This window comes from Columba livia, chromosome 2, assembly GCF_036013475.1.
Source record: "Columba livia isolate bColLiv1 breed racing homer chromosome 2, bColLiv1.pat.W.v2, whole genome shotgun sequence".
Taxonomy (NCBI): Eukaryota; Metazoa; Chordata; class Aves; order Columbiformes; family Columbidae; genus Columba; species Columba livia.
This window is the reverse complement of record NC_088603.1, coordinates 21,745,071-21,770,817: the sequence shown is the minus strand read 5'-3', so window position 1 is coordinate 21,770,817 and position 25,747 is coordinate 21,745,071. Positions and strand designations below refer to the sequence as shown.

Sequence of the window (25,747 nt, the reverse complement as noted above, 5' to 3'; positions counted from 1 at the left end):
CCTTAGAGGATACTTTACTATGGATTTTTACCCTATAGATTATTGTATCTTAATGAGTTCTACTTCCAACTGTCCCCGAACTTTCTGATAGATATAAAAGTTGTCTACCAGGATTACTAAGCATCATTTGCAGCAAGAAGTTTGTAACTTTCAATCAGCACTGCTTAGTTACATATTGGAACAAGTAGATCAAATAACAATTTGCAGCCTGTTGCACAATTTCACATTTTATGTTAGAAACAGTCAATTGATCAAAAAACAGAAATGGAGCGGCTGGAGGTCAGTCCTCCATGGACTGCTTACAAAACTGGGAGGTGTGGAATTGCTTTCCCTTAGCTAGTTTTCAGTAGCAGCCTTTCCCATGAGATAACCAAGGTTGGAGAGCAGCATCTCTGCTAACAGTTCTAGTGGAAATACCTGCTTAGTCTTAACCCTGAACAGTCTTGTTGATGAAGATCCTGGACAGTATTTTCTTAAATAATTAAATAATGCACGTACTGTCTTGTTCTAGTTTGTATTTAGCTGAGCTCAAAGAGCGCAAGAGGAGCTTTGTGCCTGTGTGGAGGCTGCAACCTCCGGCATCCACTGCTGGGGGGCACATGGGTAGCCCAGACACCCAGCCCTTCAGGCAGGACCTGGCTGTGCTCTGAGGATCTGGCTTTCCTACCTTTGTGTCTGTAAAGGGACCATTTTCTTTCAGGAATCTTATGCAACTTACCCACCTTGCCATTTCACAATTAATGAGCTCCATTAAGTTCAATAAGGATTTTATAACCTGTGTTTTGGTCAAGACAGATACAGTGTTTCCTCAGTTGTATTTACAGCTCATACTTGTGTTTTTGACTTGAGTGATTTGTTGTCATGGTTTGCTGTGCCGTTCAGTTCTCCTTGGAAATACGTGTAGTAGATAGCCATGCTTCAATGTACTTCAGTAAGAACGTTTTGTCAGGCATTACCTTGCTGAAAGGGAGGTATAAAACCAAAACTGATCCTGTTCATTTTAACTTGCCAGGGAATCACGTTAACTTTTGTTCCCCTGCAAAGATAGCAAGCAGAGTTCAATGAGGTTGTTTAACACTGGTGTAAAGTTCTAGCACTGCAACCATGAAATTCAGCTCAAAAACTGCAATTAGTTTTCATCTTCTCTGAAACCAGGGAGCCAGGAGCCGGGGAGGAGAAGGGTGCTGAATGAGAGGAGGCAGTCAATGGGAGCACTGCAGCAGTCAGTGAGATTTCTGAGTATCGGGGCTGCCGGAGGCAAGGAGAGCAGCTGGGCTGGAGAGGCTGAGGCTGGACTGGGCAGTGGAGGGAGGTTGTGCCCTTTCCCCATACAGCTTGGCAGCCAGGGGAGCAGTGGAGGCCTTGGCTGCTGCTTTGCCTTAGGCTGGAGGAATGGGCTCAGGACACTGAAATCCAGGAGCCTGTTGGGAGCTTCTCTAAGCTGCAGAAAGGTCTGCGGTTAAAGCTGGAGGACTCTTGGATATGCTGGTGGGGAGAAGGGAAGACATGCTGTGTGAAGGGCCTCAGTGTTCATTTTGATGACGGAAACTAGTGAAGTACATGGGAGTGTCAGATTGTCACTGAATTTGCATATCTTCCTTGCTATCTTCATTTATGTCTTCTGTCTGGGAGCACAGTTACTCTGTAAGTTGCCTTAAAAGGTGAACAGAAAAAACCCATACTTCTGTAGCATACGTTTAAAAAAAAAAAAAGGGCAAATAAGTCACAGTTTTCTTACTATTGTGTCAAGATACTGTCATATTGTCTGTTCAGAGGATGACATTTTAGCCTCAAGGACTCCAGATACCTGCAAATGCTCTCATTTTCCTCTGTATGCAAAGGAAAGGGTAGTGATTTTTAAGCTTTGGAATATTTGAATCTTTTCCTTCTTAGGCATTGCCCATTTAGAGACATGCCAGGCTTGGGCTAACATGGGAGTTTACTTTCCTGGCCTTTTGGCCTTTTTCTATTCTTGGCACTGGGTACAAGTGTAATTGTAATGAACTGAATTGTTTTTTTCTTTCAAGTCAGCCGTTGGTAGCTCAGCCTTTATTCACTCAGTGATGTATGTGTAAGATGAAGAAGGAAAAAAAGTCGGCAGACCTTTGCCAATGTCAAGTAATAGAAGAGTTCCTTTATAATTTGAAAAACAAAACAAAACAAAAACAAAACCCCCCAAACAACACCACCACCACAAACAAACAAACAAAACTAGCAGGAAAGGTAGATTCTTTGGTGTACTTGAAACAGGTCATGAAATGCTGATGAGAGAGAAATGAGAAGGCCAGGGTTTCTAGTGGTTTGTGAGGTTATAGGATGTGAAAGCTAGTCAGCTACTGTTACCCTTTGTTTGGCCACTTTGATATGGTGAACAAAAAGGTTAAAGGTTTCATGTTGCTTGCTCTTTCCCTCTTCCTTCTCGGAACAGTTACATCTCTTTTCTTGGCCTGTTCAGCAATAATCTCCTGACCTCATGAGGCATTTTCCCAGGAATTAAAGCCTCCTCTCTCTCTTCCCTCCCCTCCTGCATCCCAGGGGGTGGTGCTTCTCTCAGCAGTCTGACTAAATGTCTCTGTGTGAGAAGGAGGATCTGTCTTCTAATGTATTTTCACTGGGGTGGTGGGATTATCTCTTTCCAGAGAGGAAACAATATTTGTGATGGAGGATCTGCTGGGTGTTTGTGTCTGCTTTACTTTTAAAGACTCTAAGCTTTGCCTAAGGCTCTCAAGGGTTACTGGGTCAGCTACGGCTTCTGCTTCCTGAGGAATTCATTGGTTCGTTTCAATGATAGTGGTTCGCATCTGGTATAATGTACTAAGCTGGTGAAAGGCAGCATGCTTTTTGCTGCTTGTTTGTAACATCGGGCAGAAAAGCACTCTCACAGGTTGCTTGAAAGAGCACAGCTTTTTCACAAAATGTCTTGATGTTACCTTTTATTGCATTTAATACTTAATTTGATATTTAGGATAATAAATGTAGTTTTTAGACCTCGGATCCTTTTTCATATTGAATTTCTCTTTGTTGAGGGTGTCATGTTACTGTATTACCATCAAAACAAAGGAGTTCTCCAATTAAACAAAATGTTCTTTTTCTCTGTGACTTTGACTTTTGATTGCAAAGTGTGGTTTTAAGTTTGTGCTTTAGTTGCACTGTTTACACTTTTTTTGCTTTTACTTGCTCACTTATCATCACAAAATTTAAGGGAACTTGCAATGTATAGACTTTTACTCCCTCTATCAAATGTATCTGAAAGACTGAAACCTTATGGGGTGAGGAGATCATGGTGTGTGGGATGGCTGCACAGGTACCACCAGAGCACAGTCAGATGCAGCCTCCTGAGCATGATGCTGAGAGACACTTTCCCTTGGTCTGCTGCTTTCCCATAATTCCTATGCTTCTAACATCAGACACAAAGAAAAATACAGTCCTGATGCAAAGATCAATAGAAAAACAATATCCTGTTATTCCTTCTGAATTCAGAAACGGCTAATTTGATCCTGTGAAGGGCAAGGGGGGGAGGAGAGCGGGGAAGAAGAAAAAGTGTAAGTAAATAATACTGGTGCTCGCATATCAGAAAGGGTTGGGCTTTGGGGGATTTATGAGAACATTGAGTTACATGTCCAGAACACGGTATACAGAACTGGATTGTAAAACAGTGGGAACAAAATTATTGCTTCCAATCTTTTGCTTTTGACTTGTTACGTAAAATGAGAATAAATTAAATGAACCAATTTACAGTTGTAACTGATGAGAAAAGTTAGATTGTGTTTCTTTCGTATCTCCAATTGCAAAAGTGCAAACAACTGGAAAAGATAGGATTTACAATGGAAATATTAGTTCTATACAACAAAAAGCCCCAAATCAACACATGGGGTGGCAGGCTTCCCAGGATGCAGGTGTTTCATGCCCACCTGACTGCAGTGCTGAGGTTGGGAAGGATGTGGAATGTGACAGAAGTGTCTGACTGAGGCCAGGCCACTGTCCATTGAAGTGCCTCAGCTGCTTTGATAGCTGCATTTCATTGTGAACACTGAGGTCACTTACCAGATTTTTCTTCCTCTCTGTCACCCCCGGGTCTAACACATTCACATTTTAGCAGGAAGGTCAGCCAAGCTACATAGACCAGGCAGATAGTGAACAATTTTGCACTTTGGAACCGCTTATGACCTTCCTTTAATGCTTGGCACAACAGCTGTTGGGGGTGGGGGGGGCGTGGCAATACAGAAGGAAAATGAGGAGCGGGAATGAATTTTAAAATATATTTTGAGTAACAGGCTCTGTCCTTCCTTTGCCGGCTGTTGTGCTTTTGCCAGCTGGGGAGAGCTCTCTGGTAATCATGTCAGAAGTAAAGCTAAAGGCTGGATCTACCGCTACTTCTGATTTTCCCTGTGAGCAGTGCTGGGATGCAGGGTGGTACAGGCTCGCGTGCTGGGGATGCTTCCAGTGAGCTCGGTCAGCTGCTGCTCAAAGCCAAGTGACAGAGCAGTGTCTCATAAATTTCTCTCTTAACACGTGCTTTCACAGCTTAAACTGCCTCAGTCTTTCTCCCTCCTTTGCTTATTTATGTATTATTTTTCCTCTGTGACAGTTTCAGTCTTCAAGGTGTTTCTAATGTCACATTTCTGGCAGGTGTAAAAAGCATTGGATCAGCAAGTTCTAACACATCCCTGTAGGGCCTATGGAGGCCAAGGCATGGTTACCTGGCCCTCCTGTGTTAGCCTCCTTGCAGCAGATAATCCTGAAACAAAATGCCCTCTGGAGTACCACCTTGCTCACATCTCTTGTCCTTTTCCCTGCCCGTTGCTTGGGAGTGTGGGTGTTGAATTCACTGCATTGTCTGTTGGCTTTAGGATTGGGACCAGCCAGGGAATGGCAGAAACGTGATGCTTTTCTCTCTGTGCCTTAGGTTTTGTGCATTGACACAGGGCACAGAGCTGAATACTAATGCTAACTTCTTGGTAATGACCTTTGGGTTCAGCAATACAGGAGGTTTGGCAATTTTTCTGTCTCTTCTGAGCTTCCATCTCCTGACATACTTCTTTGTTTCTGCCTGTGACCTTTCTGCTCACAGATACACCTGCCACCATCATGGTTGGCTTCATCTGCTTCTCTTCCCCACAAACATGGGCCAGCCCCCTTATTGTGAAGGATCAAGGAGTACTTTATGGGCCACTATGCTGCACTTTCTGTGTCTCAGTAAGTTGCTACCTGACCTACTACAGAGTGACATCTTTTCTCTGTGGGTTGCTCCCTGTGTGTCCCTGGAGGGGACTGTCTTTCAGTATTAATCTAACCTTTTTCCTCGTGGGGTTGGAGATCTTGGCCTGTAGTTCCCACCAGGGCATGTATCCTCCCCACACCCGTCAACCTGCACAGCAGCCTCCCATGCAAGGCAGAGTGCTGTCCTATACATACATCTGACCTCACTGCTGAAGCTTAAAGTGTTACTTCTCCAATCTCAAAAGATGCCCAAGTGCTTCTACATTTTCTTCCCTTCCTTTCTTTGCAGTTTTCTCAGATGTTCCCATAAACTGTAGCTAGTTCTCCAGGTTAGCTCCTTACAGTTTTATTTGCCCCAAAACTTAGTCAGTAGCACTCTAGAGCTATTACAGCGCATGCAGAAGTACTTTCTGGTGTAAACTTCACCAGTGTGAATTATGTCCTCTGCAGATACATTTAAAAATATCTAGAGCCTCTTATTTGACTATTGAGGCAGCATATCACTATTTCTCTACTCAGTTTCATACAGTCAACCAAACTTTCATTTATTAAAGTATTAGTAGTAAATACTTTTTTATATCTGGGAAACAGCTTAGTGCCATTGGAGGCATCCAGAATCCTTGCATGGGATCCCTTCTTTTCCATATTTTCTCTCCACACTGCCATACCACCTAGAAGTTAAGTCTGTCTGTCCATGAAGTCATTGGTAGCGTCTCATGATCTGGGTTGTCCAGAAGTGATGAATATCCAGGCATTTGGCCTGTGTGTCATCTTACTTCTTCCCAGAAGGTGATGTACCACATTTACTACCCGAGATACCTGGGTTACAGCTCGTTCCATCTCTCCTGGGTCTATATTCTACAGCTGCACCCTCTGCACCATCACTCACTGAACTGAGCAGCAGTTGCAGCAAATCGGCCTTGCTCAGCTCTTATAGGAGCAATCTGTTCACACACAAGGGCTTGCCTCTCCTTTCTGGTGACTCAGTTCTTTTGCCAGGGTCCTGTCTTGTCCCTCTTACCACAGTGACAGGAACAAAACAAAAAATATTTCTTACTGAAATTTGAGCCTGAAGTGTGTTCAGACCTCCCTAAACTACTTAAAACTAGATCAACGAACTTCATGAAACTGAGAAAACTCGAAATGAGGAAGGTCACTTCTGGCCTGGGAATGGTTGGTCTTTTCTTTAAAGCTTGTTTTCTGCCCAGCATCTTAGTAACTTTCTCAGTTGAAGTAAACCCCACCATGTCTCCTTTAGGACCCAAGGTAAAGAAAAATCTTTCTTTGTGTCACTTTACATCTAGTCTTGTTGTATGCTTCTCTCTCTGTCTGTATATTGCCATTGTGAGCTGCATATGAACGCTTTTATGGATTTTAATATATAGCACTTATATGCCACATTAATAAACACATGAGAAATTCATAGCATACCAGAAAAGGATAATTAAAGAACCCAATATGTGTGTATATAGAGCCTGTCTGCTTTGGGAACAAAAAATAGCTGAAAAATAATTTACTAGAAATATCTCTGTTCATAGAAAACAACAGTATGAGATATGCAAGAGAAAAGAGATTAGCTGTGCTGGTGACTCCGTGAAGTCTAGAATGAGTTTGACCAAGCAACGGAAGTAGTGGAATAGAGAGAAAGTTTGAGTGTTTTGTGAGTGTTAAGTTCTACACTCCATTGCCTGGTGGCTGATGTTATCTTTCTGTTTTGTTTTGGGTTTGTTTTGTTTTGTTTTTCCCTTGTTCTTTTTTATTTTCCTTTTTTTTTTTTTTTTAAATATCTAAATAGTGTTAGATGGTCACACTTTTGACGTAAAAGCTCTCAAAGACTAGAGATAAAGTCTAGAATTCAGCTAGTTTAATAAGATTGACATACTTTTTTTAAAAAGAAACTTACATAAATGTGAAAGAGCTCAAAGAGTAAAATAAAATTAAGACTTCAAGGGATTTCAAGGCCTGTCCAAGAAGTCTGTTCTACGTCAACTCAGAATGACTTGTACCCAAGCAGTTCCTTATAGGTATTTGTGTAACTTAAAACCTCAGGCAGTTAGGAAATAAGTAAGGTTTCTGTGTTCTCCCTGCTGTTTTCTACACCTCTAATCATCATTGCTGTCCCTGTCCAAACCATTTCTCTTCTTCCTCCACCCTCTTGAAGCTCCATGCCTGAGATGCTGTAACACTTCCTGAGTGAGGCCCCAGCCCCTCTTGAATCATGTGCCATGTGGGCTGTATTCTTCCCTGGTCATCTTCCATGGAGTACTCTATTTCACACATGTATGACAGGCACTTCTAATTGGGATCCAGTCCTTAAATTCTGTCATTAGGACAACCACTGAGTCAGTTACACGTTTCTTACTGGTGGAGCTGATGAGTGCTAGCTGGTGATCTGCAGCTTTTCTGATTAAATTGTGGTCTGTTTTTCATTTGGATTATTCTTTTGGTTTGGAAAGATAGTTTTGAAGTCTTGCCACTGTCTTCCACCATTCTTTTGATTTCTCCCAGTTCAAGAGAATTTGTAAATTTAGGGAGGACATTCTGTATCCCATCCTCCAAATAGTTAATGGAAATACTGAGTAGCAATGGAGAAGGGATACAATGCTGCAGAAAATCAGTTAATCCATCTTCCATATTTGATAGCAACCTACTGTTAACTTTTCCAATCCATTGTGTGGCCCTTATTTCAGCAACACTTTTAAAGCTTGTTGGTGACTATTAGAGGAGCAGAGTTCAGAGCATCAGTCAGTCCAGCAGCAGAGGATTTCCAACTCTCCATGTATTCTCCTACAGAAATAAGTTAGGGCTGTGTGACATATTTTGTTATAGAAGTTTTCCTTGTTATCTTCTCTCTCTGCGTAAGTGTTTTATTTTAATTATGTTTTTCTAGAAACTGAAGTTATCTTAACTGTTCTTCCATTTGTCATAGTCCTTTTTCCTCATTTACCATGGCTCAAATATCACCAGAGCAGAATATGCTATAGCTGGATTTGTATTAAACCTCTGTCTCACCTGTGCTTCTCTTTCTCTACCCATAGTTTCTACTCCTTCATCATCAGGGTGTGTTTTGTTTGTTTGTTTTTTCCCTGTTCTTTGTTTGTTTTTTATTGTTTGTTTGCTTCCCTTAAATATGCAGGAATAGTGAACTTTTTAAATTTGAAGACTGAATCAAATATACATGGTATTTCTACTTTGTCAGGCACATAGAGTTTTAGATTTTTCATTTGGGTGTTGTATTCATACTAATTTTCCCTTTAGTATTCTTTTCTAAGTTTCAGGTTATGTACTTTCTATCGTTTTTCATATAGGTTAGTTTGTGCTTGTGCCCTTAACATTATTTCACTGAGGACCTGTCACTTTCCTGAACTAATTTTTTCCTTGAGAACTGCTTCCCATGGGAAGCAGTTGTACTTGAGAATACACTGAAAACATATTAAAATCTGCTTTCCTGGAGACCATTGCATTCAATCTCCTGTTATTAGTCTTTCCTCACTGTTGTTGAGTTTCTCCATTTCATAAGCACTTGTTTCTTTCCAGTTTCGTGTTCTTAAACACTTTCCAGCAATTGGTTAGAAACAAAGCTACAAGAGCCCCTTTTGTTTTGTTTTTCCCACTTGTGGTTTCCAGAACATTCAAAGGTGCTACTTTTATCCTGCTTGGTTCCATTCTCAGTGAATGTCTACGTAGTTTAAATATGCCATTAAGACAATGACCTATCTTTATATGATTTGTAATTATTAATATAAAACCCTTACCATCTTCTCCAGGCTTTATCGCTTATAACATCTCTTCTATTTCCCTTCAATAGTTTGTTTGGGTTTTTTTTTTCCCCTTAATTTTATCCTTAAATCAAAGACTTTTAATGGTGTGTCTCATGGTGCATTCTGAACCTTAGAGGCAGTCTACAGATTTGTTATGTGAGACATCTTCCTTTTCCTTTCCAGAAAATGCTGTCTACTTCATGTAAATTCTATTATGCAAATTATCACACAACTCTGTTTTGTTAATTAAGACACTATTTTTTTTATGCAGTGAACTTCCAGTTCCTTGCAGTTACCAGATTGGTGAGAAAGCCAAGTGACAACAAAAAATGTGTGCAAATTGTTTCGTGGAATGTAAACAGATGAATTAGTTGTCTTCAGTTTTTAACAAATGAAAGGATGCTTATTAATTGGGTACACAATCTGTATTGTTTCATGTGAAACCGAACTTTATAAATCCATCATGATATCATACACTATATTAAATGTTATTTTGCAACAAATATTTTAAAATTTAAGCTAAAAAATTTAAGCATTAAAGTAAAACAAAAATTGGTTGCATAAAGTTAATATTGTGTTTGTATTTATTCATTTTAAGTGGTTTTTATACCCATTGTGCAGGAAATTATTCATTTTAGATGAAAGCCAGTAAAAAGTGTTTGTCTTCCAATGTCTGACTCAAAAAATGAACAAAGCCATAAAAACAAGTACTAGAAATCTTGAATTTGATAACAATCAAACAATTTAAAAAGTTACCCTAGAAAATAAGACTATTTATTTGCTATGAAATAGAAATGTAAAACATGACTAAAACATATTATTTAAATAACACCTACTGATTTTAGTTTGTCTCTCCATTCTCCATATCTTGTAAACAGTTGTTTGTTTGTTTGTTTGTTTTACAAAAATATGTTTTAACAGCATTAAGCCTCAATATTGTACTTTAAAGCTTCACTTTGGTCTCTTAATTTCTTTAAGTAAATTTGGAAATAGTCTATGGCTATTTATAAAATTCATTTAAATTAAAAAAAAAAAAAAAAAAGAAAAAGAGCAGAATCCTACCATCTATTTTCCTGTGTCCCCATTATTACTTTGTGCACCCAAGTTATACCATTGTGGCCATTTACAACCTTCTGGTTGACTACCCGCAATTCAAAAAGGATTACAGGTCTCCTTGGAATATAGCCATGGATATTATATAATTTTGATACTGGAGGAAAGGTGTGTAATTTTAAAATAGTTCTTTTAGTTTCTTATTAGCAAACCATATCTGCTGTCCACAAATTCTTTGTATCGCATGTCAATGATGTTGGTGCACAGGGGGTGTTGAGTTACGCTTACAGGCACAAAGCTGCATCACCAGGTCCATAGTTGATGACATACATCAAGTCTCTATAGTGAAAGGTATTTTTGGGGAAAAAGAAAATTAAAACCAAACAAGCAAACAACAACAGCAACAAAAAAGCCCTGGGGAGAGAGAAGAAAAAAAAAAGGGGGGGGAGGCTCTCATTAGCCAGCTGGAGAGCTGGAGAAAGAAGTGATGGGGCCCCTGATGAGTGCGCTCGTTCTTCTCCGGATGTTCTTCCTTTTACAGTATGTGGCATTGAGAAAGAAACTGCATTTGAGGTTTCTCTAATATAAACTAAACTCTAGAAAATAAAAGGCAAGACAGTTTGGGGGTTGGAGGGGAGAAGGGCTGATTCCCATGCTAGTAGCAGTCGCTTCCCAGGAGAACTTGTTGCAACAAGTGAAGGGATGTAAAGCCCTCTGTAATGTTGAGTGTGTAAATGACAGCTGCTTATGAATACGATGCTAATATGTATGATACATGTTGTCTGTGGATAAAACAACTGTGTAGATAGGCAGATGTATCATACAAGGGTATTATCTTGCTCAGGCTGATTCCCTGGTAAGACTGAGCATGGACTGCTCCACTTGCCTTGCTTCTGCCTAAGGAACTACATCCTTGCACACCCACAGAAATGCAGGCCACTGAGCCAAAGAAAGTAAATGAAAAATGTCTAGAAACCTAAATTAGAATTCTTACTGCAGCTTTGCATTTTGATGCCCTGTCTCTTTTTCCTACGAAGAGAAAATTGTTACAATTCTGTGTCATTTTATTTCATGCTTTTGTAATAACTCTTGCTGCATCCAACCTGGAATTAAACCTTAGCAGTTCTAGAGCTATAATAAGAGGAAGGTTTATTGCCAGCTAGTGTTTCATCTGCTGGCTAGATGACTAGCTGTGCACCAGCTGTATAATATATTCTGTAAGGATATCATCGTCACAGCACTTCACTCTTGCATCTCATACACCCACCAGGAAACCTGTTTTATCTTGTGCTCCAAGCAAGGAATCCAAATAAGATGTCTTAAGGAAAAGTAAATAAGAATATTAAGAAGTATTAAAGAGAAGTAATTCTATTTCTAGCACATTACTGTGAGAGAGTGGTTTTGGACAAGAATGGGATGAGAAGTCTCCTAAATCTTTAGGCTCTGATTATGGGCTGCTCTTAGCACAGCTCAGACAAAGAATGGCCCAAAGCCTGGCTTTTAGCCACTCTTACATTGGTGTCTCACCCGCATCATTCTGCCTTGTTCCTGGCTTATGTCAAAGAAGCCCTAGTGTTGCTCTAATTTAATTCTAAATCCTTGGAGTATTTTTCTGGCAAAAAGCGATCTCCAGGACATACCCTTTTCCCATAACAGGGCAGGAGAACCGCAGTGCAAGGGCAGCTCTGCTGGTGCTAAGCCTCCTGGGAGCTCTTGCGTGCAAAGAGAAGTCTCCCAGATGTGTGAGTGATGGCCAGGCTGAGGACTCAGGATGTCCCTTTTTGCCTGAAGGGCAAAAGGAGGTGTGTAAACCAATGCAGGCTCGTCAGGAGAAGAGCCAGAGGCCACAAATGCATTTGCAAAGAGCAAGTTTTATTTTAGTTACCTCTCTACCGGGGGATCTCCGAAGTAGCACCTAAGCTCCCCTGCAGAAGTAACACAAGCAGGGATGCCCGTGCTGCAGCAATTCAGCCCTGGTAGAAGATCACTGGGCGTTCTGAGCTCACCTGTATTTCAAGGCTTCAAGCAGACACAGTCTCCTGCTCTTTCTCACAACAAAGCAGGAATCACAGACATAGCGATAAGGTATCTTAGAGTTTCTCACAGGCCTGTGTTATCTGACACAGAGGTTGTACTTGTCAAGCATACAAGGTTGGTAAAACAATTAGTGTGATGTACATGCTTTTTCTAGACCACAGATACAAGTCACTTGAGCGTATTTACATTTAACCAACCTCCTTGCCAATCTTCTGCTCTGTTCCCATGCGGGAGGATTACAACAGATACAGGAAAATTATAATAGATGAAGTTAGTGATGTAAAATTTACTCTTGTTTTATTTGTCTTTCTACCAAAATTGAGATAGTTGGCCTAATATTTTATATGCTTGGTATCAGCTTCAGGTAAACTTTATAAAAATAACAAACAAACAAAACACCAACAACCAAAACAAAAAACACAAACAACAACAACAAAACACAAACAAACAAACAAACAAACAAACAAACAAACAAAAAACACCAAAAAACAACCAACCAACCAAACAAACAAAAACAAAAGAAGCCCCCCCGTTTAAAATACATTTTTTATTAGCTTTGTGTTAAATAACTTTAGTTCCTAAGTCTTACAGTTGTTCTGCTTTCGGCAAATATTTGAGAAGACCACAGTTGAAGCATGCCTCAATTCTAGTGCTATTACACTTAAAAAATATTAAACCATTATCAGTCTGTTAATTCTGTGACTGAAGTTGTGAAGAGTTTTTGTCAGTGAATATAAAGATTTCAGTCATACTGATGGTGTATGAAAACGTCAATGTGACACTAGAAAAGCGATCTTTTTGCTGTTTTATTTAAACATAGAAAATCATGCATGGACACACAAAATTAAATTAAAAAACAAAACAAAGTAAGTATACAATGTCAGGTACTCCAGAGCTAGAAAATGAAAGATGTAAAGTGGTTTCTACTAGCTTAGCATTATACTTCTGCACAGGGAAATTATGGTCTTTACAGTGTAGTCTGAATATATTTAAGTAGTTGTTGGTTATTTTGTTTCTCATTTCTTGTAGTGGCTCAGTGTTGTATTTATTGCATTTTAAGAAGAGAGAAGTATTCTCTTCTCTAATGATTTCTTGTTTTCATGGGACCTTGTGCAGAAGTTATCTGAATGCTGTGCGACCATTGATTTGTCCTTAGAGTGTTGCAGCTGGGCCACCAAGTCATAGATTGAGACCAAAAGTTTCTGTGAAAGTTGAGCGACAAATTTAAGAAACCATCCATACCATTGAGTAGTGGGTAAGATTTGGTATGCCTGGGTAACTAGGGATTGGTACTTTAATTGCCTGTTTGGGTGATAAAGAAAGGGAAATGGTGATTCCTGCTATTTTAAGAGAGATTAATCATCCTTTAGAGCAGGGGTGTCAAACTCATTTTCACAGGGGGCCACATCAGCTTCGCGGTTACCTTCCGAGGGCTGAGTGTAATTTTAGGACTGTATAAATGCAACTGCTCCTACATTTATACAGTCCTAAGACAACCACGCTTTAGAGACTGCTTGCCTTTCTCTGTTGGGCTGGGTGAACTTCACTCTTTGATGGCAAAAATTAATCCATCTGAGCGGTATAGGATACTACAGACACCTCCTTGTGTTTCCTTGTGAGATGGGGGAGAAAATATGAAGTTAATGTTTGTACTGTAATACTGTACATAGTGAGGAATAAGTTAAAGATACCACCACCATTCCCCTAAGTTGACGGTACCTTCATTTTCACTTTTCCTAAGTCTGGGAATTTTAACTTTGAACTTTAATAAATGTTCTTCTAGCACAACTTTAAATGTGTGTGTTATAATTTCTGTAATCATTATCTAGGCTGTTAGGGACATTTGCAGTAGAGACGCCATTTGAATTTATATATGAGAAGTATCTCAGATAGTGCAAGACCTACAGAAACAGTAGGCACTCAGTTGAAGGTAGGGTAACATAAGCTGCGACCAGAAAATGTGATCATATGAAAGGGGCAGAAACATTGAGTCAGCTGTAGAGTTTACCATGTGGTGACAACTTCTCAGTTCAGCATATTAGTTAAGAGGTAATATAACATTTGACTTTTCAGACTCTAAAATATCATCCTTGGAACGTGTATTCATGTAACTCCTGGAAATAGAGCAGTCTAGCTATTATACAAAATGTATGTTTCTAATAAAGGAAGAATTTATCAGCATAGTTTCTTAAAACACACATACTTAACATATTACGTAATAGTGAAACATTTTTACAAAATTAACCTTTGGTTCTAGCAGTCGTAGAGACTTTCTGATCCAACTGAGATGCAAAATCATTTAAATATTAAAACTATTAAACTATTAAAACTTACATGCATAATACTGAATTAAGTAACATTTTCAATGATGTAGCTTTTTTCAGGAGGTTTTGATAACAGTATATATATTTTTAACCAACCATTGCATTGCTGATTTCTTTAGTGTTTACTTTAGCTTGCTGTCTCACAGATTTATGCTTTTCCTGGAGAATTTTTGCTTGTGAATAGCCTGAAAATGTTACTGCAGATCTTTCCTCTATGTGAACCATAATTTAGCTAAAATTCTAGTACTAAAGTTATGCTAAAATCCTGTCTCATAAGCTTAAAATGTCTCATAAGCGAAAAACGTCCTCACTTGTGACACTGAAAAAAAAAAAAAGAAAAGATCTTGAAATCCCATCACAGTATTTGTATTGCAAACAACAGTTTTCATCTGGTGGCGTTGGCTGCCAGAAGAAGCGTGTTTTCAGCCGGCACGAACAGACTTCTTCAGCTCTGCCTGTTTCCAGTTGTTCCCGTTTACGCCCCAAGTGGGTGGTACGGAAGAGCCACCTTTCTGGCACACTTGCATGCAGACAACACAGGGCCACTGATGAGTTTTGGCATTATGCTCTAATAAAAAAAAGACCCCGCTCATATGAGAAAGCTCCGTGTGCGTCACTGAAGCTATTTCAGTCTTTGCCGCCTCCTGAGCTGAATGTAAACCGACATCGGTGACTCTCTATTCAAATGTGATTTCGTAAAAGGAAGTAGGAAGCATGAGTCTCTAGCTGTGTGTGAAGATGAGCTAAAATAGTAACAGAAGTATCTCTAGAGAGTACAAGAGGACAAAACAAAATTCTCTTAAGCCTTCCTATTGTTAAGGAAAAAGGGATCTGGAGACTCTTTTGTACCTGCTGGATGTGTTAAATTTTCCTTCCTTAACATTGAGTGCACAGGCATTGTTGTAGCAGAGATACCAAGGAATTGTAAGGATTCTGAGGTTCCCTCAACAAATTTCATCAGTGGCCCTCAACCCTATTGAGAATCACACTCAGTCTTTAGCTGAGTTACCCTGCAGTGACACGTACGACCTGCTGGGCAAGTCCAAGAGGAAGGCTGGTGGTGGCAGTGGCTTGTGGAATGGGCACGTCCCATTGCTGGCTGCTCTTGCAGGAGGGTCCACACTTGTGTGACGCCTCACAGAGCAGCAGTTGCGATGTTCCCTAGTCAAGACGTGGGTGAGCCAACGCTCTGTAAGGGAGCAGTGCAAGCATTGGCAGAGGCCAGGCATAGTTCACTTTTCCTTCATTTTGGAAATAGGTGGTAAAATGTACGCAGATCAAATAATTTCTCAGTATCTGAGTCAGTAGTGAAGTTTGGCTCCAGAACTACATGTTCTGGCTGACCCCTTCTCTCCCAAATCCCTCAGGAAAGATCCATGCTATCAAAAGCCTTAATAATTCAGAAGAGTTTAAGTCTCATTATACTATTGTTGTACTCAGGCTGCTACTTATTAGCTACATGGTTTTTGTGTTTTGTTCTCCCACTGTACAGCTCCTTCACTTGGCTGGAAATGCTGAGTACAGCACCTTGCACAGGAGTCAGTAATCCAAGACTCGAGCCTCAGGCATGAGATGGCTATGAGGGCAATACTATCTGCTGTAGGAAAGTAATACAACTGCTGTCTTAACCTGGAACAATTGTATATGCCACACACACAAACCCCAACCTAGTGGTTAAAAGCCTCCTCTTTTTAGACCACTTAAAATTAAAACTGGAAATTTGTGATTTCCACTTGTAATAACGCTTCATTTTCCTTGTACTGGAGTATAAAATTCAGTATTTGGTGTCTGTTATAGATATTGGTCTCCCTCACTTATAGATATGTGAGTGAGCTATAGCTCCTGTATGGATTTATTACCATGAGGGTGGTCAAATACTGGAGTAGGATGCACAAAGAGGTTGTGGTGTCTGTCCTTGGAGGTGCTCAAGACTCCTCTGGACACAGCCCTGAGCAGCCTGATCTAACCAGACCTGCTTTGGGGAGGGGTTGGACCAAGCAACACCAGAGGCCTCTTTTAACCTTTATTCTGTGTTTCTCTCTTGGTGCCAGACTTGTTTGATATATATATCCATGCCCATAAAAGAAGGCCTGATCTTTGCTGGGAAGTCATATTATTGATCACCACTTTTAGTGGCAGCTCTAATTTTCTATTGGAACATCCGTGAACAGCTTCCTTTGCAATGAGCATGCTGAGCAGATGGACAGAGCAGAGGTTGGACAGTTACTTATCTGTAAGGAGGCTCCAGCAATAATCAGCATTTAGGACATAAATTTCCTGTGATTTGTTTGTGTACTCAGCTGGTTTTGATTTTTGTTTCTTGTGTAACAGGTACATAAATTAGTGCACAAATTAAAAAATATAAAATAGGAAAGTTCTTTTATTATTTTTATTTTTCCGTTCTTGAATTGCTTTTGTTACAGTGTATATTTCATAACATTATAAACTTACTTAAAATAATCATGAAAATCATGTAATTCTGTAAAATATCTAGGTTTTAAACTGCTTTTGCTTTATAGATTTGACTTTAAGTGAAGAGCAGGGCAAAGTGACATATTTTAAGACGGCAGTTATCAAGCCATCACATTGCTATTTATCTTTGTCCTGTGTGGAGTATTAATATTGCTTGTGGCCTAAACACTAAGTACAGGGCAACTCTGTGGAAATAGTGCCAAACATAGGTCATGTTCTGGCATATTTACTCCCTACCAAGACTACTAATGAAAAGTTCAATAATTGTATCATCTTTCGTCAGCTGAAAAAGACTGTGTGGTGTTTTAAATTTTCATGAGTGCAAACCTGCTAGTGTTTTGAGAGAGATCCATTATAGTAATTACCTAAGAGAAAAATAATTCCTTACTTTCAGGATAATGTTAAAGGCATCTGTGAAAGTGGATGTGATGAAGAGTGTGTAGCATTTTGTAGTCACAGTGAGGAAGGATGCTTCCTTTGAGACAAATTTTCCAGACTTTAACACAGATGCCAACTTTGACAAGCACTTTGTCAAAATTATAACTGAAGTCATTTTCTGAGTCAGTTCTTGACTGAGGTGGCATTGCCTTCATAAAAGGTGCATTCTGATTAGCAGTCTGGTTTCATGGAAACTGAGGTGAATGCAGTGTACCTTTACTGTGGGAATGATGTAATACAGTGAGAAATTAGATAGATCAGAGACCCTAGATCCTCATTACCTACTGCTGAAGAAAGTAAAGGCAGCCTTAAGCCTTGCTTGTATTTTTGTTGCCATCAGGTGTAAATGAAAATGGTTTGGAAAATGCTCTGATCTGTTTTTCTACATTCTGGTAGTGGATGGGGAATAGAGATACCTCGATTATCAAGCAGCATTCCCAAAATGAGTGGCCGTGTGGGAGATGACCTGTTCTGTGAGCAAATTCTGTGTCAGAAAATTTACCTTATTGGCTGGGATCCCCAGAGGTTGCATCCACTGGGTTTATGGCACAGCATAAAAAATCTGAAATGAGTTATAGGAAAAAAAGGGTCCTGTCATGTTTTAAGTACATTACTAGCAAAGCGACTGTATTATTTTGCTTTGTTATTGAGTGAAATATTTCTCAAATACAAATTCAACGAAGCAGGTGCAAACTCATTTAAGCTGACAAATTGACTGAGACAGAGACAATGTGGAAATGCTCGTTTATGGATTGAATATGGCTTAGTCATAAAACAAGAGTGAGGGAATATAAGTAGTAGACTATAATAATACTGTAGATACTATTGACTTAGTAATGAGGGTTGGCATGAAGATGTATGAAGTGAATATAATTTGTGAACCTAAAGGAAGAAATGAGATCCAGACAGAAAAAGAGAAAAGTAAGGAAGGTTTCCCTAGTCCCACTTTCATTTATGTCCATTACCAAAAGTGTAAAACCAAAGTTGGTGTAACCGTTGGTGAATAAGATTTCATAGTTTTATATTCTGAGTTTAAATTAGAAGTTGAAATTTGTTCATGAAGAACCCCACTCCAGATTGTGTTCCCTGCTGCCCTACTAGTACAGATGATGGTAATGTTCATGGTCTGGTTATTGTTCTCCTTGTGGGGTTATTCAGTCTATTGAATGTTGTATTTTCAAGGGAAAAAAAAAGGAAAAAAAGGTGGAAATATTCATTCTCAAGATAAGTGAACCTTTTCAGCCTACATTGTTTCTCTTAAGGGAGATGAGATGTTGAACTGTTTAGCGTCTGAGAGCATCTATCCATGTAGTCCAGCCTGTGGATTAACTGAAAGTTAAAAAGCTGTCGTGTTTTTACAGAGATTTAGAGAATGAACAGAAAGTGCTTAACTGTTTTGACCCAATCTAATTTCAGAACTATAGAATATGTAAGCAAATGCTAGATATATTTTAAAATATATATATCTCATTTTTTTATAAGACCCTAATTACATAATAACTGGAGTTTTTTAGTTCAAGACTATGTAGTTCAAGAAAAGAAGTCGTTAATTTGACCCTTCTATGAAACTTTAAGAATTATTTATTTATGTAAAAAGGCTAGCATTTATCTTTTATAAATTAATTAGTTTTAAATATTCAATTAGATTCTTTATTGTGGTCTAGTCCCATGGTAATTCAGTCTCCCTCTCTGCCAGTATGACAAGTATCAAAAATGGGACATACTGTTTCTGTGAATATGTGTAGCTCGATCTTTTGCTTTGTTTTCCCACTCGGAGTTGTACTTTAATTTTTCGATAGCAGAAGGTGACAGAGGATTTTTTTTACCTGCTGCTTGTCTTTCATATTAAGATAGTTCTGGAGTAGTTTCCGTTTTTCTCTTTTTCTTGGGTAGTCAGCTGTTGCCCTCCAACAGGAAATTTTAGATCACTTCTAAAAAGTATGTCAAGGACATTAGCTTGCTGAAGATGTCTTTTTGTTGCAATGCAGCAGAGATTTTAAAGTCTTTAGTCAGCCCAAAGTCTTTCATCCAGTGATACTATTAGGATTAAGTCACAATACTCTGTTGAGCATTTTTTATTTTTCCTGAGGATATAGCAAATGTGAGAATGGATAAGCAAGCGTATTATTGCCCCTATCAGTGTTTGGCAAAGATTGTTCCTTAATATTTCCATTCTTGTTCTGAGATACATTTCTGCAATAAGTGTACTATGCTTTACAAAAACATCATTCTTAATAACCAAGTATGGTTTATTCCATGCTGTACTATTTAATGATGAAGTATTGTTTAGGAGATTTGACAATTTAATACTTATTCATATCTCTATTTTCAGTATTGAAATGAGTAATAGAATAGAAAGTGTCTACTCTGTAATTTTTAAATTCAGGAAAGTTGTAGGGTTTTGCATAAATATTAAAACCCAGTAATTTATGTTATCTTCTATTTTTAGGGAAGATAATTGATATCTCTGAATTCAGTGCCTATGTGACTATTTTTTTTCATTGTGGTGTGCCTAGTTTTATAATAGTTTGCAGGCTTTTACATAGGGTAACTGAGTGCTAGTAACAACTGATAGAATTGCAGAGGAGTTTAATAAGATACAAATTTGAGCTGCCAGGAAGTGGACGTGCCTGGGTTGCATCAACACTACAAGGTTTTTAAATTGATATAGAAGGATCACCAAATTTTATTTTTTTTTTTGGATGATCGTTCTCATGAATGTCCATTTTCAGAAATGGAAATATGAATGTATAATCATATCTTGATGTCCTTCTAACAGTTCATCTCTCTAATGACAAGGTGAACTTAATAAGGGCTTATTCAGGGACATGTGTGCCTCGCATTTACATACCTTTCTCTCACACTGGAGCCCAGAAATTTGTGTTAGGTGCCTCAACTCCTTTTGCAGCACACTGGAAGAGTTCACAGCATGAGGAAAATGCCCAGCACTATGAGTTAAGCCAGCTATTGGTCTTTGATTGTGTTTTTTATATCTGTTAAAAACAAAAAAGTGGCTATCATTTTCTAGCGTAGGATGGTAGCTAATAAGAACATCTAGTAAATTCATCTAAACCAATACATATTATATGTATTTTTCTACATATTTCTCCTGTTAATGTATTAATTTGATCCACTTATCAGTTTTGCCTGTGTATTTTTTAAATATTATTTCTGATTTTAACTTCTTTCTGTTGCACAGTGCAAATATAAAGTTGGTTATATAACCTTCATCTGTTGAGTAACATCCCCAGCATGTTCCAACAGCAATAGGATTTTCCTTGTTGAAAGGAAACAGCCACTTTAAAAATATCCTGTTCATTTTTTTCCTCATTGCATTTCACATAATACACTAATTCGTTAATTTATTAGGGATTTTTTTTTCTAGAACAGGTGACCTGGAAATAAAAGCAATCAATTATTTGCAATATTCTAATTGTAGCTAAACACCAAGACAGGTGTCACAGGCTTTCCAGTTTAAACAAGTGCCTGTTTGAATGGTACCAGTTTCAGCCCTTCTACCCTGTCTTTCTTAAGACTTTTGCACTAGTTCCAGAAGAAAGAACAGATGGAATAAAGTCCTTTTCCAATAATTTATTTATATTTTATAATTTATTTATTATTTCTTTGTACAAATACATATTTAGATCCAGAATACCACATGAACATGAAGCCCATTCTGCAGTACCCTTCCAAAATTTATTTCCCTTTAAATTGCCTGTTTCACTTCTGGGCACAGAGACTCTCTTGACCCCACTGTTATGAAAGAGCTTATCGTTTCTCCTTCTAAATTAAAAAGCTTTCCTAAATGTGCACTTAGATGTAAATTGTTTGACTGTGGTAGTTCATTCAAATACAGGCCTATTTAAGGAGTTCTAAATTAAATCTGCTTTATTGGAACCCTGTGGCTTTTACAGCACATTAGACCTAAATTAAGCAACAGGGAACCTTCTCTGCCTTTATTTCCAACTGTCCTTTTCAAGCCAGGTGGCATGATAATATCTTTAGAATTATTTACGTATCTCCTTCATCATTTTATCATGTATTCTAACGTGGTAGATTTCTGTCTTGTGGCACTGTGCAAATTGTCAGTGTAATTCTGGATAGAGCAGGCAGGGATTTTTGGTAAATGGAAAAATATAGCACATTTTTTGTTTCAGGTATTCGAGTTTGCTATCCTGAAATAGGGGATACATTTTCATATACTCGTTTTTGAGAATAAATGGAAGCAATTCCTCATGTAGGAAATCAGACATATTTTTTTGCTTGTCATCTCAGCAAAACACCATCTTTTTAGCCAAGCCAAAGCGATGATGGATACTAACTAATAAAGCTAAAATTGTTGTCTGGTAGAAGTTTAGTATATTTTAAGGTGAAAAGTTATGCATGCCTTCTTCAATCACTCATGAGCACCTCTGGGACTCATTTCATACGGAGGGGCACCTGGGAAATATTGTGGCACCTGGAATATTGTGTCCAGTTCTGGGCTCCTCAGTTCCAGAAGGACAGGGAACTGCTGGAGAGAGTCCAGCGTAGGGCAACCAAGATGATTAAGGGAGTGGAGCATCTCCCGTATGAGGAAAGGCTGAGGGAGCTGGGTCTCTTTAGTTTGGAGAAGAGGAGACTGAGGGGTGACCTTATTAATGTTTATAAATATACAAAGGGTGAGTGTCATGAGGATGGAGCCAGGCTCTTCTCGGTGACAAACAATGGTAGGACAAGGGGTAATGGGTTTAAGCTGGAACATAAGAGGTTCCGCTTAAACTTGAGAAGAAACTTCTTTTCAGTGAGGGTGACAGAACACTGGAACAGGCTGCCCAGGGAGGTTGTGGAGTCTCCTACTCTGGAGACATTCAAAACCCACCTGGACACGTTCCTGTGTAGCCTCATCTAGGTCTTCCTGCTCCAGCAGGATTGGACTAGATGATCCTTCGAGGTCCCTTCCAATCCCTAGCATTCTATGATTCAGTTCATGTTTTTAAAAATATTTTATCAGCCGTAATGTACAGGGACATGAGACTAGGCCATAGGAGCAGTGTGGAGGTTTTTGAGGTGGGCTAAAAGTCTAGCCTGGGGTAGGACAACAGTGGATCCCAGGGATACTGTGTGATATCCTCTGTCAGGAGAGGTGTTCTTTGGTGTAGAATAAACCAGAATGAAGGTTATCCTCCTGTATTCTGGTTGTACCTCTGAGAAGAGGAAGCTTTCTATTGCTCTAGGCTGGGCTGAGCTGGATGGCATCTCTTACCACCTGTTTAACGGGAGCTGTGCAGAAAGGTGCTCAGCACTGGTGGGCATGGGGAGTAGAAGCTGTGTGGGAGCTGGAGGGCAGCTGTGCAGCCAGGGGCGCACTGCCTCTTCCTGCAACTGCTTCTTGAAAACACAACTTACGAAAATCCTGCAACTCACTGGTATCAAGTACCAGTATAGGTTGTAGTATGAGCTATGGAAGCCAGCAAGTCTCATTCTGGCTGGTGTTTGGTAGCAACCTGATGATCTGAGGGCACGTTATTGCAGGCTCAGAATGGCTCTGCAGTTGAGATGTCTTGCATAGGTGTCACCAGCAGCTGCTGGCACCGGACCTCCTGATTTGTGATTGCCCTGAAGACCACTTGGGGTCTGGCAAGTGCTCCTCTGTCCTACTGGACAAGCACAGCAGCGGAACTGCATGGTGAGCATAGTATATGAATTGCCAGCTGGTTTATGATTTGTAATTACTGATTTGACTTATCCCAAGTGAATTCAGAGCACTAGTAACTAGTAAAAGTCTTGTGTTCTATCGAATGTGTTGATAGTAAATAACTGAGGTAAGTCGGCATGATGCTTCATGATGTTTTGCATGGATGCTTTGAGAGGTCTCTGTCATTTTTATGATTTTAGAAAGATAATTTACAGAAATAATCCTCTGTGTATATGTTTGCACATATGTATGTGTTTACAAGTGAAATCTACATGCTATTTATCTTTTGTTTTGCAGACAAAACCTGTTGCATTTGCAGTACGGACAAATGTTGGGTACAGTGCAGCTCACGATGACGATGTCCCAGTCCCAGGCATGGCCATCTCATTTGAGGCTAAAGATTTTCTTCATGTTAAAGAAGTAGGTAAAACTAGAGAAGCAAATCTCTCTTTAAAGTCTATTTGAGTAATAGTGCTACTATTTCTTAATGTTAAGATAACATTTCACATTGTCAAAACCTACGCAAATGTTATATAAATAAGGTAACTGTGTATAAGCAGCTAAATCTTGAAATACTATTCTTCTGAAAACAATGGTACAAAATCCTCCCAGTCAAGTTACTGAAGTTTGGAAAGCAAATGCTTTTCTTCTCTAGTAAAAATAACTTATTTAGAGCTTTAAAAATCTACATCAGCATGTTCAATTATATAATATTTGTGTCTTTTACCACTGTAGTACTCTGAGGATTCATTTTGATTCAGCAGCCAAGGGTTGATTCTCTTTCATTTGTCTGACTGAATCTCAACCCCAAAATCCTCAGCTCTCCTTTTTTTCACTGAAACTACTTCCCTGACACAGGCAATATTTTATTAACAGTTACGTACTGAAGAACTGATGTAATGTTTCCAGATGCACATAGCAACTATCAGAAAAGGCGCTTTGCGTTTGCTACATTGGTTTTCCTTTAGGTTGGCTTTGAAAATTTTTGCTTTTTACAGTTTCAAACACCTAAAGTCATTTTCTTTCTCTGCTCCTTCCAAGACAGTTCAAAGCAAACATCTTGGTAACTTGCCTGTACAGGCCTTCTTCAACAGTCCAATGCTCCCTTCTGAAACATTCCCTCATTTTAAGAGATTTCACAGCTTCTGGTCATGTTCCATTGTGTTTTGTCACAAAAATGCCCATCTGGAAATGGAAATTTATAGCAGAAGAAATAGGAAGTTAGCTTAAGGATGAGAGCAACTTAGCCACGTGTTTGAAATTATATCTTTGCCTCATTTCAGATTATTAAAAGTCCCTCAGTAGTTATGACCGACGATGCACAATGATTCTGCTTGTGCAGGTGCTTTACAGAAGCAAGAAATGTTCCTAATACACAGGTAGAAATACAGGTGGGCAGAGACTAAGGAAACACAAGAAATGGACTTCTAGTGCCTTCATACTGATGACTAATGCTCATGGTTTTCCATATATACTTAACACACAAAAAAGGAATAATTTGGATTCAAACTGTATGTAGTGAAGAAAATATTTTTTTGTTTGATGATAGTGCAAAAGAATTGTTCTCTTTTGCCTTGTGACAAAAGTAGAGATGATCAGGCACAGTGCTGGCCAAATAAAACCATCAGCATTCTCTAGTGAGACTAAAAGCACTGGAAAATATGGCTCAGTTTGGTTAGATTAAATTATTTTGTATGGTCATCTATTCCATCTGCATTTTGAACAAGCTTGTAATCTCAGACTTCACATCAAGTCTTTTGACGGCTGCCATATGAACCAGAAACACAATGTTAGGAGATTTTCTGTTATAATTTATGCTTTTTTCCTCACATCACAACTTAGATATAAATATTCATAAGAGAAAATGGGGAAGAAAAGGTTTCCAGAACTTTTCTGGATCTCCAGAAATGCCTTAAAAGGATTCTTACTTCAGCTGAGTTGTTATGGTGTTTGTGGCTGTGTGTACCACTTAGTAATGGTAAAAGAGATTAAGATGTTCTTGCAGCTTCAGGTGTAGTAGAACAGGCACTCTGCTAGTTGTCTTTAAAAATACCTCTTTTTTCTCTAAACATTTAAGGAAAATTAAATGTCCAGTGGTGCTAGGCCAGAGCCGGGTTGGGGAAGGGACCCTGCGCCCATGCCAGCTGCACCACTGGGATGGGAAGGTGCGAAGGGATCCATGAGGAGCCAGACTTGAACCTGTACTCTCTGGTCCTGAATCTGGCGGCAGCTGTTCCATCTGGGCAGGTTGAACCTCTCCAGGAGGCTGCCCCTAGCAGCGGCCCTGCCCTACACAGCCGTGTCCACTGCTCCATCTCCCATGGCCAGATATTGTTCCTGCAGTAATTTTGGTGCTCCTTAGTGTTAATGCTGTGAGAACTGAAATGTCCAAACTTTAATTATTTGTGCAGATGAAAAGTGAAAAAAAGATGTATTTGACTATAAAATGCAGTTTTGCTGTTCTATTTTATACCTAACTGTTTGCTAGAAGTGAAGACATCTAAATTAATCTCCAGTAACGTTTGCCTGCATAGGAATGCTGTATTGGATCACTATTGTCCTCTTCTTGTCCATGAGGAGAGTTCTCCAATTTGTGCTGCTGAGAGGGCTCAGATGAGAAAAACCTCAGTTCAGAATGTTCATGGGCAATGGTTAAAAGTACTGCAGTGACGGAGTATGAGGAAAATTTCTTTCCATTATTAAGTTACGTTCATTAAAACTTGGTATATACAAAGATGAAGGATTCCTTCCCGCATGAAGAAACA

At 39.1% G+C, this 25,747-nt stretch overlaps 1 protein-coding gene across 16 annotated transcripts in view; it reads left to right on the top strand.

Annotated features, from left to right (window-relative positions):
- CACNB2 (calcium voltage-gated channel auxiliary subunit beta 2) overlaps positions 1-25,747 on the top strand; it is a 246,123-nt gene that overhangs the window by 185,617 nt on the left and 34,759 nt on the right. For all 16 annotated transcript variants that reach the window (XM_065050843.1, XM_065050839.1, XM_065050844.1 and 13 more), the window contains one exon: positions 23,280-23,402. In XM_065050843.1, the coding sequence (XP_064906915.1) occupies positions 23,280-23,402 (123 nt within the window). The remainder of the gene's footprint in view (positions 1-23,279; positions 23,403-25,747) is intronic.